Source organism: Scardinius erythrophthalmus (genome assembly GCF_964197995.2).
Source record: "Scardinius erythrophthalmus genome assembly, contig: HAP1_SCAFFOLD_481, whole genome shotgun sequence".
NCBI classification, from domain to species: Eukaryota; Metazoa; Chordata; class Actinopteri; order Cypriniformes; family Leuciscidae; genus Scardinius; species Scardinius erythrophthalmus.
The window spans coordinates 21796-35706 of record NW_028296135.1 but is presented as its reverse complement, the minus strand read 5'-3'; the positions used below and the strand labels follow the sequence as shown (position 1 = coordinate 35706).

At 38.1% G+C, this 13911-nt stretch overlaps 1 protein-coding gene across 5 annotated transcripts in view; it reads left to right on the top strand.

The window, feature by feature from the left end:
* Nucleotides 1-4043: 4043 nt before the first annotated feature.
* Nucleotides 4044-13911, top strand: part of LOC308686598 (rho guanine nucleotide exchange factor 1-like) — a 31251-nt gene continuing 21383 nt past the window's right edge. For 4 of the 5 annotated variants that reach the window (XM_081395030.1, XM_081395031.1, XM_081395029.1 and 1 more), the window contains exons 1-6: nucleotides 4044-4119; nucleotides 4435-4548; nucleotides 5249-5347; nucleotides 6729-6771; nucleotides 6876-6981; nucleotides 7162-7302. In XM_081395030.1, the coding sequence (XP_081251156.1) occupies nucleotides 4069-4119; nucleotides 4435-4548; nucleotides 5249-5347; nucleotides 6729-6771; nucleotides 6876-6981; nucleotides 7162-7302 (554 nt within the window). In that variant the 5' untranslated portion in view covers nucleotides 4044-4068. Of the gene's footprint in view, nucleotides 4120-4434; nucleotides 4549-5248; nucleotides 5348-6728; nucleotides 6772-6875; nucleotides 6982-7161; nucleotides 7303-13445; nucleotides 13857-13911 lie in introns of those variants that run through there. The other variant, XM_081395032.1, reaches the window with a different exon arrangement.

The following is a 13911-nucleotide window of genomic DNA, read 5'->3' as shown; positions in this document are numbered from 1 at the left end:
CACCCGAAAATGTACATTCTGTAATCATTATTGTTCCAAACCAGTATGGCTTTCTTCTGATACAGGTCATGCAGGTTTGGAACGGCATATGGGTGAGTAAATGATGACAGAATGTTTTTTGGGGAAACTATCCGTTTAAATGTTTAGTAAACGGCAACGCATGCACATTTTATCTGCGATTAAAATGTTTACACAAAGAAAACATTTGCTCTGTTTGTGCTTGCAGTATCACAATTGCTTTTTTGTTTCTACTGAAGTAAACACTGTTAGTCTGTTGAATTGCTGGAGTTTGACTTGTACAGGGATTTTCAGCCTCTTTCCACTGAGTTATTATTGCACAACAGCGACAGAGGAAATTTGTCCTTAACAACTCACAGTAGAACACTGTTACATTTACAGCCATTGGCCACATGCATTGGTCCCATTTATGGAATATTCCCCTGATTCAATTTAGTTTCTTATCAACAGGTGGAAATAGAAATATGATTACAGTTTAGCCTCTTTTTACTTTTGTGAATTAATGAGCTTCATTTAGGTGGTAGAGTAAGAGTATGAATATTAATTCACTCTCTTCCATGTTTAAATGTTCTGCTTGGCTCCCTGAGTTCTGGTTCACCACATGAATCTTTTAATTTAGCCTTAAGTCAGAATATTTGTGGCAGCTACTTAAAGGGGCTATATGTAGTTTTCAGCGGCCTCTAGCGGTGATGTTTCAGATTGCAACCAATACGTTTACAATGCTTTGTAGTAATGTTAGCTTACCTGTCCAATAGGATGAAAGCCAACTCCGGGTCTGTTTTTGATTCAAAAGCCCTGCCGATGTTGATCCGTGTTTTCGTCCGAAGTTGATCCGATTCACGTTTGGCCTGACGAGCTTCAGCAGATAAAACTTTTTTTTTGTTTTTTATCATTATGTGGAGTTTGTGTTGGAGTCTGTGTTGTGCTGGGAGCAGGTCGTTTCTTAGTGTTAGCAGACTCCATGTCATAAGTTGCAGTGTCGTCGCTGTTGAGTGCAAAGTCAGTAGACGAGGCGAGAGGCTCGGGAGCGCACATGCAGGTCTCAGTCACGTCACTGGATTTTGTGGTAAATCCGACCCAGAGCCTTCACATAGAAATAGGAAGGTGATAGCGAAACCCGCCAAGTGGATCATTTTAATGTGAGATTACAACAACCCCTTCACACACAGGCAAAAAAAAAAGGATTAATTATGACCGCCGCTAGCGTAGCTAGCGAAAGCGGTAATATAGGGATTGTCAAAGGTTTTTTTTTTTTTTTTTTCGTCACCTTACTGAATTTTTCGTCAACGATACCAGGGACACCGAAGCACCGGGGAACATGAAATTTCGAACAAAAAAATTTGTTTGGTCCCCGGGGCCACTCCCCCCCCCCCCCCCGCGCTGGGGCCCCCGTACCAAAAAAATGCAGTTTTTCCTAAATAACTACCTGAACCGTGGCACTGAGGATGAAGAATTTTTTTATGGTATGTTGGTCTACTAGACTTTTACGGAAAAATTTCGTTTGGTCCCCGGGGGCCACTCCCCCCCCGCGCTGGGCCCCCCCAAACCCAAAAAAATGCATTTTTTCCTAAATAACTACCTGAACCGTGGCACCGAGGATGAAGAAATTTTTATGGTCTGTAGGTCTACTAGACTTTTAAGGAAAAATTTCGTTTGGTCCCCGGGGGCCACTTCCCCCCCCCTGCGCTGGGGCCTCCGTAAATTTTTCGTCAACGATACCAGGGACACCGAAAACACCGGAGAACATGATATTTGATGGGCATGTAGCCCCACTAGACTTCTACGGAAAAATTTCGTTTGGTCCCCGGGGGCCACCCCCCCCCCCCAACCCAAAAAAATGCAGTTTTTCCTAAATAACTACCTGAACCGTGGCACCGAGGATGAAGAAATTTTTATGGTATGTTGCTCTTAAGGGCCCACATCAACCTAGCCCATAATCACTCATTTGTGATTTGCGCCCCTCACATAAAAAATGAAAATGCAATATTATTCTGCTTTTATCGCCCCTATCTTCAGTGGAGATGTTCAGAACTGCACCATATTTCATGTGTATGATTAACTTGACATCCTCTGGGGGTATCCTCTGCTAAGCTTTGTAGAATTTCATCCATGGGGGGGTATAAAATAAATTCATTTATGTGCACATTTAGTGACTGTACACTCATCGGCCTGTAGATGGTGCTGTTGAGCGAAGGGTTGCTGGTTTAGGATGATACTGTCACACACACACATGCAGGAATACAAACAAACGCAAGCATGCACACACACTGACATCCATACGCACAGACACACACCCATACACACACATACAAATCCACATGCACAGACACACACACACACACACAAACACACACGCGCACACATGTACGCACACACACACACACACAGACACACACATACACACACACACACACACACACACACACAGACAGACATGCACATACTATTACTTTTTTTAGGTATATACATAAACATAGGATGAAAGCCAACTCCGGGTCTGTTTTTGATTCAAAAGCCCTGCCGATGTTGATCCGTGTTTTCGTCCGAAGTTGATCCGATTCACGTTTGGCCTGACGAGCTTCAGCAGATAAAACTTTTTTTTTGTTTTTTATCATTATGTGGAGTTTGTGTTGGAGTCTGTGTTGTGCTGGGAGCAGGTCGTTTCTTAGTGTTAGCAGACTCCATGTCATAAGTTGCAGTGTCGTCGCTGTTGAGTGCAAAGTCAGTAGACGAGGCGAGAGGCTCGGGAGCGCACATGCAGGTCTCAGTCACGTCACTGGATTTTGCGGTAAATCCGACCCAGAGCCTTCACATAGAAATAGGAAGGTGATAGCGAAACCCGCCAAGTGGATCATTTTAATGTGAGATTACAACAACCCCTTCACACACAGGCAAAAAAAAAAGGATTAATTATGACCGCCGCTAGCGTAGCTAGCGAAAGCGGTAATATAGGGATTGTCAAAGTTTTTTTTTTTTTTTTTTTCGTCACCTTACTGAATTTTTCGTCAACGATACCAGGGACACCGAAGCACCGGGGAACATGAAATTTCGAACAAAAAAATTGTGCCCCTCACATAAAAAATGAAAATGCAATATTATTCTGCTTTTATCGCCCCTATCTTCAGTGGAGATGTTCAGAACTGCACCATATTTCATGTGTATGATTAACTTGACATCCTCTGGGGGTATCCTCTGCTAAGCTTTGTAGAATTTCATCCATGGGGGGGTATAAAATAAATTCATTTATGTGCACATTTAGTGACTGTACACTCATCGGCCTGTAGATGGTGCTGTTGAGCGAAGGGTTGCTGGTTTAGGATGATACTATCACACACACACATGCAGGAATACAAACAAATGCAAGCATGCACACACACTGACATCCATACGCACAGACACACACCCATACACACACATACAAATCCACATGCACAGACACACACACACACACACACACAAACACACACGCGCACACATGTATGCATGTACATAAATGTACATAAACACACAATACAGCCAAATTACTCCACGTCATATATTTTTGTGGAAAGCCAGTGCAGGCCTGAGCGGCGGTCATATTTTGTACCGCGATGCGGTACATCTAGTTTTAGTAGAAAAACTACACATAGAAGAATAGTGTTTTCAATTCTTCTCCTTTAATTAGAAATCAACTCATAATGGCAGTATAATGTTACACACAGTATGTAACATTTGTTAAGGGCTTTGTTTTTAGTCATTTTTATAGTGTGGAGGGAACTGTTCTATATTAGTATTGTGTAGATGGCCACAATACATTATTTTACTTCCTTACCAACACTTCATCTTCTTTATTAAAAGTGTTCTATATTTTAACCGGGCCATCCTTTTATTTTTGAGTCCTGTAGTTAAAATTCAGTCTACTAATATTAAAAAATTTAAAATAAATCATACAAAGATTAACACCCCTTAGGATTTTTTTTGTGCTGTTTTTTTTTTTTTTTAAGATTATTTCTGTTAAATCTCATCTTTCTCTCTCCACAGCGCGGAGGTGCTCAGAGTTCGAATCCAGCCATGAATATAATTGGAGCAGAGGATGAAGACTTTGAGAATGATGAGCAACCTGTGAGTGAAACATTAGCTCAGAACTAGTAGTTCTTTTAGTATATTTGAGGTTAATCAATGCATTAAATTGATCAACACCGCATAATAAAATGTATTAAAATAGAAAAGTTATTTTCAATTGTAATGATATTTCACAGTATTACTAATTTTACTCTATTTTGGAAGAAATAAATGCAGCCTTTGTGAGCATAAGAAACTTCTTTCAAAAACTTTAAAAAATCTTACCAAACTGTAGTGTATATTTATTTATTTATTTATACATGTTTGTTTTTAATTTCTTTTTTTTTATATGCATGTAATCACTTTTCTTCTCAGATGGTGGATGATCAGTGCAGTCATTTTAACAGTATTGAACTGTTGAAGTCCAGGCCCACCCACCTGCTGGTCTTCATTCATCATGTCATGCTACAGTTTGACTGTGCTCCTGTGGTGAGAAATTACAGAATGTGTGCCAGTTTATTTTGGTCAGTTCGCATGCATGCGCTTGCTTTAGTACAGTATGTGAGGCTCTGTGTGTTTCTTACACTATCTCTTGTTCAGCTATGAATGATGTGTGTGTTTAGGGGGTGAGGGTGTCATGTATGTATTAGTATTCAGAAGCCCTTTTCATGTGATTTAAAGCATGAGTATTTCTTCCTTTGTTTGGCATGCAGCCAATGTGATCTACCCGAGGTACCGTCTCCCAAAACCAAATCCTTCATCTTTTCATTTAACCTCAAAACTGTTCAGATAGGATACATCTCACAGATGCTAATGTTCAGACGAATAATCTAAATTAGTTGGAGCAGGAGTAAGATGGACATCTTACCCAATATTGTTTTCCTTTTGTGGACCTATAATGTATTATTGAGTTAGACCAGTTATGTTTGGTTTCAAATCCAGCAGGTACTATGTTGTGTTCATTAATTTTAGATTGGCCCATTTGTCCCTGTCATTCCTCCTGATACTCTTTTCTCACTGCTCTAAAAAAACTCAACTGCCTCTCCATCCAGTCAATAGTCCACGTATAGGTTAACATAGCACACATCACTATCCCTCTTTTTTTTGGTGTCTACATCTGTCAGTTTTGGTATTCTTGTTTTTCTTTAATCTCCCACCTTCATTCTCTCTCTCTTTTCCCCTGTTCTAGCTATGCTACCTTCATGCTGACCTCTTCAAGAACTTCGGTGCCAAAGACACAAAGAAGCACTTTGGGGAATTCTACAACACTTTCCTTGAAAAAGGAGCGGTATGTGAACAAGAAGAGTTCTAGACATTCAGCTGTCAAGTTTGTTTATCTCTTTACAAGTTTTCCTCTTTGTTCTGTCACAATTTTCAGTCTGCCCTCGTTTTACTGTCTCTGTTTTTGTTAGACTCCCTAAAGGAAACCTGGGGAATATTTTTGAAGGGGTATTTTATTTATCACACAGATGATCTGCTGTTCGTCAATCTTGTCTTTGAGCTTGTTGTCTTTCAAAGTGAAGAAATGGTTTTTGCTCATTGTTTTCTGAAATAGGCAGATTAACATAAACTTATACATGGAACATAAAAAAAAATACAAGTGGAGCAAAAACAAGAAAATTGGAAAAAAAATTCTGATGAAATTAGAAAAATGCAGAATGGTAGTTTGCACATAACCATCACTTGTCCGTGTCATTCCTTGTCATTTATTTTTTATTTTTTTTATTTTGTAACTCCATAAACTTTTAATTATTATAAGGTCAGAAAACAGCATGATTCATAGTTATAAAATTATTCACAAAAAGCTGTTTAAAATGATTTTTGGCTATTAAATTTGTATCATCATATGGCTTGTATTGCATTAAAGTGACTGAAATCTTTGTCTAACTTGGCAGTAAGCATTTAGAGTGATTTTATTTATTTTTTCAAGTGGGTTTTATTTTGCAGTAAAATAAATAAATGACTGGTCTGGAGTGCTTCTTAATTTCATCAATGGTATAAGTGAATTTTTATGGTTCTTTATGACTATATTTTGAATACCTCTAATAAAGTCATTAGAGATAGACTATATTAGAGTATGTTACCCAGTTCTTTTTTAATTTCTTATGATACTGTATATCAGGTCATTTCTCTGCTCATCTGTTTCTCCCCAAATCCATCTTTGATTAGACTTCATTTTTTGTCTTTGTCCGTTTCCCCATTCTGTCTGCATATCCCTTCTGTCCAATGTAACATTTTTCTCTGTGTGTTATTTATCCTTATTTTAGACATGTTCTCCTTTTCTGTCTCATCTTAGTGTTTGTCCTACCCTAACTTCCTGTTTGGGTCATGGGAATGACCTCCTCTGATGAATGTTGAACTTGTTTTTTTAGTTTTTTTTTTTTCATGTTTCATTTTTAAGTTGTCCTTTTTTCTATTCATATATAATCTCTTTGCACAATTCTTTGAGTTGACATGAAGGCTGTTGACATGTGGAATCTGGTTATTTATATTGTTGTGACCTCTGGTGGTTTTGTGCTGAATTACAGTCTACACTGAAGGACAAAAACATCAACTTTAAGTTTTATAATTAATATAATGCAATCTCTTGCCAATATAACAAATCCTTACGATTGGATTTAGATTGGAAATAACATATTTTCTCTCTTTTCATTCCTTCTCTCTTCCAGATTCTCAAAGTATCAGTGCCAAATAACTTAGCATCTGAACTGGGTAAGGCCTTCACCAGTAAAAATAAAAGCACTTGTTTATATGTTTATATTGTTTTATTGCTGTAGTTTCATTAAATCCATTCGCCCCTCTGTCTCTTCCTTCAGATCGCTTGCGTCCAGAAATTTGCAGCGAAGACCAACAAAGACGTTATGTTCTTGAAGTGAAGTTCACGCAGAGTATAGAGATACACCGGCAGCTGGAAGACTTTAGGTGAGTCAGTGACCAGTGAGTGAATTTCAAAATAAAGTGAACCTGGAGCACTTTGCATTCATGATGCACAGTATATTTACCTAGAAGATAAAAAGCAAAAAAAAAAGTCAGGCTCTGATAACAAGTGTTCATCTATCCCTGTTGCTCCAGTAGCATACTTGTCTTTGTTTCCATCATTAGGCAGAAGAGGATGATGGGAATGACTCCCAATGAGCATGAACTAAGTGACGTGGAATCCCATCGTCCCACCGATCGCATCCCAATGGAGATGAAGGAGAAGGCTGTAGCTGAATCCTTGTTGGAAAAGATGGTTGATGCCAAGTAAGAGCTGTCAATAATAATAATAATGATCTTATTTTATTCAACAAATGGTTTTATAGTTGTGCTTAAATTGTGACCAGTGTAGAATTTTTGAGCCATAGATTTCAGTGAGATTGTTATACCATGAAACAGAAACTCAGTTTCTTAGTCATTATCTATTCCATTAATTGTGCAGCCCTACTAGTATTTGTATTTATGCATCCCTAGTTTTGGTGGAATTATCCCATATGTTATGATCAGTTTACAAGAGTGTCTGTTTTCTTGGTCTTGTCTGAAACGCAGAGCCAGACCTTTACTTTTTGCTGCCCTCCGTAGTGCCTAACCTATGATCCAATCCTAATTTCGGACTGTCTGCTGTGTGATTTTTATGTTGCCCTGCTGAGTCAAACACCATCTATGCAGTGGGAAAGAGGATCATTTGCCACAAACAGTTCTCTCTCTCGATTCGCTTTGACAGAATACAGCTATTGTCAAATCTGCATTCACGGCGGATCAGAACCCCCGAGTCTCTGTCGATATTCACTCACCGGCTGCTAACTGATGCCTATTGAATGTGTCGCACTGCACAGGATCTTCTTGCTGCTGGGCTGTTTGACCCCTTGCAGTGAATTCTATAATAGTCGTATCAGAATTCACTTCACTCACTGTTGTGCTAGATATGCAATTCAATTAACTCAGAAGACCAGCTGACGTATCCATTGAAGTTTCATTCACGGCTCTAAAATAGTTCTTTTGTTGTGGGTTAGGGCCTTTCTTCTTTGCAGTTGAGTCACCTTTTGAAAATGTAAGGCAAAAAGTTAAAGGGATGCTTGCCTAAAATGAACGTGATTGAAACCAATATGATTTTTTTTGCCTTTTGTGGAACATAAAAGGAGATATTTAGCACAATGATCAGGCTGCTCTTTTCCAAAAAAGTGCTGAACAATAAGTGTAGTATATATGATTTGTGCACTATATTTCTAGTCTTCATAAAGAGATTCACAGTATATCGGTACCATATTGCTTATCTGCTGATATTGCAGATTTTTTAAAAAGAAATGTATTTGGTATTTGGTCAACATTGGATTAACTGTGCTCAGTTTCCCTATTGTTTTTTATACTGTATTATGTTTTGATGCCTAAATTTACTTTTAAAAAGATTTTTTTTTATCATTTAAAAGTTTAGGGTCAGTATTTTGTTTTTTTTTAAAAAGAAATTAAAGGGGTCATATTGTGCTTTTTCAACTTTAGTTAGTGTGTAATGTTGCTGTTTGAGCATAAAAAAGATCTGCAAGGTTACAAATGTTCAAAGTCCACTCCAAAGGGAAATATTTTATTTAACAGAATTCACTTTCCAAGAACTATAACAAATGACTCGTTTGGACTACAACACGTTTTTTCCAGGCTTTGTGAAGTCGCAATGTTACTAATTAAAAATAATCTCTGCCCACGGAATACGCAAAAAAGGGGTTGAGGCCTGGTTGAGCAGCTGCTGTGTCAAAGAGACGCCACAACTCATTTGTTTGACCTTCCTAAGGCTGACGAACTTCGAGTGGTTTAAATTTATTTTTAACACTGTTCCTGAACCTTATAATTCCAACGTGTATTTGTGCGCTGCACATTTTACGGAGAACAGTTTCCAGAACCACAATGCAGGCTACGCAAAAAAGCTTCTCCTAAAATGGAGCAGTTCCCACTTTGTCAGGACAATCTCTTGTAAATATGTCTTATTATTTGTAGTTGCATTTTCTATTAACAGTTCCAATTATAAGTGTTATGTTGTTGCCAGTGTTGGGGTAGTTACTCAAAAAAAGTAATTAGTTACTAGTTACTTCTGTAAATTGTAATGAGATTACTTTACTAGTTACTGCATTTGAAAAGTAACTTCACTACTTATTACTTTACTTTCCCATTTCTTAATTTACCCTGTAGATACGGACAAACATCATAGTCCTATCATCACTTAGCCTGTCCAAATAGTGTTTATAAATGTAGCCTATACAAAATGGCATGTAAAACCATATGAAAGAATAATATCCATGTCTGCACAAAGAAATATGCCTCACTGTAAAATCCACAAACAACAGGATAAAGGACAAATGTCTGCGGTGGTAGACACATAATCAGGGCTGGACTGGGACAAAAAAAAAAAAATCGGCATTTTGGCCATAATAATAATAGCACACTAATAGACATATATTGTAAAACAAATGCACTGAAAAATAAAGGAAACTTTCATAATTAGTTTTGTACTAATTTCTATACTTGAAAGAGATATAAGCACATAATCTTTTATTTTGACGGAAAACATGGTTTACAAACGCGTCTCATTAAATTTATAGTAAATTACGGTAATCGTCAACTATGCAGATGTGGAAATAATGTGTTACTGGGTAATGGGTTCCTACACTCATGACATTCCATACACAAAAGTTAAATATATTTGAAATATATTTTCAGAGTATATTTTAGAATATATTCAAATATTTCAAAGTGGCCCAATAAATATATTTCACACTTAACATCATATATTTTAGTTGTATTTCAGAATATATTTCAATGTATTTGGAATATATGCCACATATATTTTGACACTTTTGGGGATCCATACAGAAAAAAAGTACATTGAAATATATTCCGAAATATAACAAAAATATATGATGTTAAGTGTGAAATATATTTATTGGGCCAATTTCAAATATTTGCATATATTCCAAAATATACTCTGAAAATATATTTCAAATATATTTATCTTTTGTGTATGGGATAGCCTAAGTGTTTTGAAAGTAACTGTTAGTTCTGCTTACCGCAGGCTCTACACTTTCTCATCTCTGTCCTGATCCTCCTCACTATCCTCATCATCAGCCACAGGAGCTGATGAAGGTCATGCTGCTGCAGAAAACATTTTGACACATTTTACAGCATCTGCTTGAAGGGCCTGTGTCTATTTTTCACGCTATTTCTCTGCACATTCCTTGCGTTTCTTCTCCATCTCTCAGACTATTTTGACAGATACACACTGACACACGTGCACGCTCGATCAAAGCCCAAAGGGGGAGGTGTTTAAAGATGTGATTGGACCAGCCCAGTGTCAATCAAGAAAAGATCCAATGGGCCACGGTGTTTCATGGACCGGTCAGCTATCAGGAAAAAAAAAAACTGACACAGACTTTTTTAACTAATGCATTACACCGGCACGCACTTACTTAACCCAGCGCCACCAATTAAGCAAAACGAATGGGCCGCCGATGTACGAGTTTTATGGTCCGTTAAGAAGAAGAAGAAAAAAGAAGAGTCGACCCAAAAGGCACGTCCGCCCACTGGGAATCTCCCGGTAGTCCCGATAGCCAGTACTTGCTGCCTGGGCATACAAAGTGCATTTCACGCGAATATTTTTGTCCTTTCGAGCAATAAACTGAAAGTGATGTGAATATTGCCACTGGCCGAACCCCCCTGTCTCCGTCTCCATTTCCCGCTCCCCTTCGCACCAGCAGCTACGTCATTTAAATCGATCTCTATGACAACGGTGCACGCGCGCACACACACACATACACAGACATGCACGCAGCACAAACAGATCAGAGCTTTACACGCAGGCAAAAATGGCTTGGGTAACGCAGGAAAGCGCGTTCCTATAGTCTAGTAAAGTAGTGTAGTTACCGATATTTTTAGTGTAATGCGTTACTTTATTTCGTTACCCAAAAAAGTAATATCGTTACTGTAATTCGTTACTTTGTAACTCGTTACCCCCAACACTGGTTGTTGCTACGCTGTAAACAGAAGGCAAAGCTTTGCCTTACATCAGTGTTGATGTATACTGAAGCTTTTGTAAGCTCTCGCTTTTGCAAGGCTGTTCACCGCCCCTTAGTAAAATTAACCTTGGTTTTGCGATCGATGACTGTTTCTATTATCATACTTTTCCGACAAATATCATGATTAAATGGTGTATAGCATCATATGTAAAATGTATAAGAAAATTACAACAACAAAAAAACATACCACTCTGAAACATCCTGTGAAATCCGTGCTTGCAAAGTCCATGCATGAAATCCTTTCTGGATGATCCTCTTCTTTGTTAACATTCTTAAGTCTGAATCACGTTTGAATTGGTTTTGAAATTGACGCCATCCTTGATATTTACACTTCAGCAGATGAAACATTTACCGAACATGCGCTTACAAGCGGTGCCAGTCACAACACACAGGGCAAGCTAACCAATCATTGATAACTAAACGGTGCGTTCGAGACAGACTGGGGAGAGAGGTGCTGTAATAATGTGAAAAATAATGTGTTTTTTAAATGATCAAGCATGAAAGCATACTAGTACACCCCAAAAACGAAATCAAGACTTTGTAAAAGGACATAATAGGACCCCTTTAACACTTGTATTCAGCAATGACACATTTAAATGGATCAAAAGTGACCGATGTAATGTTACAAATGATTACTATTTCAAATAAATAAATCTCAGTGACCCCAAACTTTCAAATGGTAATGTATGTACAATGTTGTTGTTTTCATATATGTAGTTCGGGACTACATTGTACACATGCTCCACAGGATAAACCTTTCATTAGAGGGATCTTTGTGGTTCTTTTACTGTACAGTGTGCAGTGAGTGCCAGATTTTCCCTGCTGGCTTTTATTGTGCAGAAATAATGATCGGAATTCAGATTGGCAGAGTGTGCAGCAGAGCCGAAAGGCTCAGCAGTCTCCTCCTGTCTCACTTCCTGCATGGGGGTCCTCACTACCGTGGGGTGTAATATATTAATGCCTACAAACCCACATTTTCCCTTTAATGTGAATCTGCTGCACTCATCGACCCTTTGATCCCTGCCAATTAAAGCACCCAAGTTTCTTTGCTTAAAGGAACAGTTCACCTTAAACTGCATCCTTGCTGAATAAACCCCAGACTGACCCCAAACTTTTGAGCGGTAGTGTATAAGATTTAATTCATAGTTTAGCTTTTTATTGTGTCTTGTAGTTAAAATCATTACACAAACCTCAAGGACACAAAACACTTCTGGCTTCATTTTGTTTCAAGCATGTCTGAATATAAAGACTAGAGAGTAAGATAATGATTCAGTAACTGCTCATTTAAGGATTCATCAAATTGAATCAAAGCGAACATTTGTGAATCTTTTTGGGTGGCTCATTAAAATAACTTTTAGGAGTCATTTCTCTTTGGTCATGAATCCACACTAGTCGCTCTCTGAGTGCAGATAGACAGAAAGACATATTTTCCTGACATTATATTGCATACATTTTGCAGTCTTTATATCCTAAGGTTCAATTCAGACTCCAATCAACTCTGGTAAAAATAAAAAATATTTTACTGCTCAGCAATTGTGAATCCTGCAATGTGGTATGAATGCTCTGCCTAGTCACACCCTTTATTTCTATAAAAAAATGCACCATTTGACTGTACATGTTACTGATTCTGCCCCCAAAAAAGAGAAAAGAAACTGTTGCAAACAGAAAGGAAGTGGTAGAGAGATGATGGTGTCAGAAGTGCCACGCTGGCAGGAAGTCTCTGCATTCTGGCTCTCTGCCAGAGAGAAATATAGAAAGAGGGATGAGACAGGGGTCAAGTTTGAGGCCGGCAGAGGGAGGAAAACACTGCGAAGGACAAAAGCCGGTTTGCAGAACCGAAAGAGACAGAATAGTTAATGTATACCAAAACCACCAGGGTAAAGTGATGTTGTAAAGGCACTGGGGAAAAAAATGTATGTAAAACATTGTCTCTTACTCATTCAGTGGCATTATTAGAGACATAATGTGTCCTCAGAGACTTCACACAGATTATTTTAATGTCTAGTCTCAATATGGCTATTCAGTCTTCATATTCACTCACACAATCGTCCTCTGTTCTCTCAAACACTGTCTGCTTCCTCTCGCACAGTTTTTCTTTTTTTTTATCCCTCATTCATTCTCCTCCGTCAGTATAACAGTAATGACCTCACTTACAGAGGCTCTTATTGGCTGCACTTTTAATCTGAGAGGCGGATCAAGGTTTTTGATTGGCCAGACGCTGGGGATTCCTTATCGCACTCCTCCTTTTATATTATAATAGGAAAACACGAGGATCTGATTTCCATGTTCTTGCATGCTTGTTGCATCAGACAAAAACACAGTTAAATAGTAAGTTCCGTGGATGGGGCACTTAGATTGCTCGTGGACATTGCTGTAGGACAGTCTCAGTGCCTTAGGAGAGTGCCATCGTAGTGCTTGTAGTTTAAGGAGATAGCGTAGCTCAGACTTCTAGACATCTAGTTTTGCAAGAGATTGTTTCACTGAACTTTTTATTTTTGCATAATTTTGTCTATCAAATATTTGCCTGGATTGCAATTTTTGATGCAGCACTATTTTTTTACATCTTTTTTTTTATTTTAGTTTTCTTTTTATTTCATTTGCAAGTGACAGAATATGTTCATTAGTTTGATTTCTACAAACAATACAACAGTTACTGTCATTTTGGGTCAGGGAAAGTGTGAACGCTTCAGATTCCACCGTCCTAAAACAGAGTTAAAATCCAGTCGAGAACGAGGAAGAAAAAATGTTTCTTAACTTTAAACGGTGAGTTCTTTTAACCAGCGTTGTGCTGCATTTTTCCTTTGATATCCCTCTAATT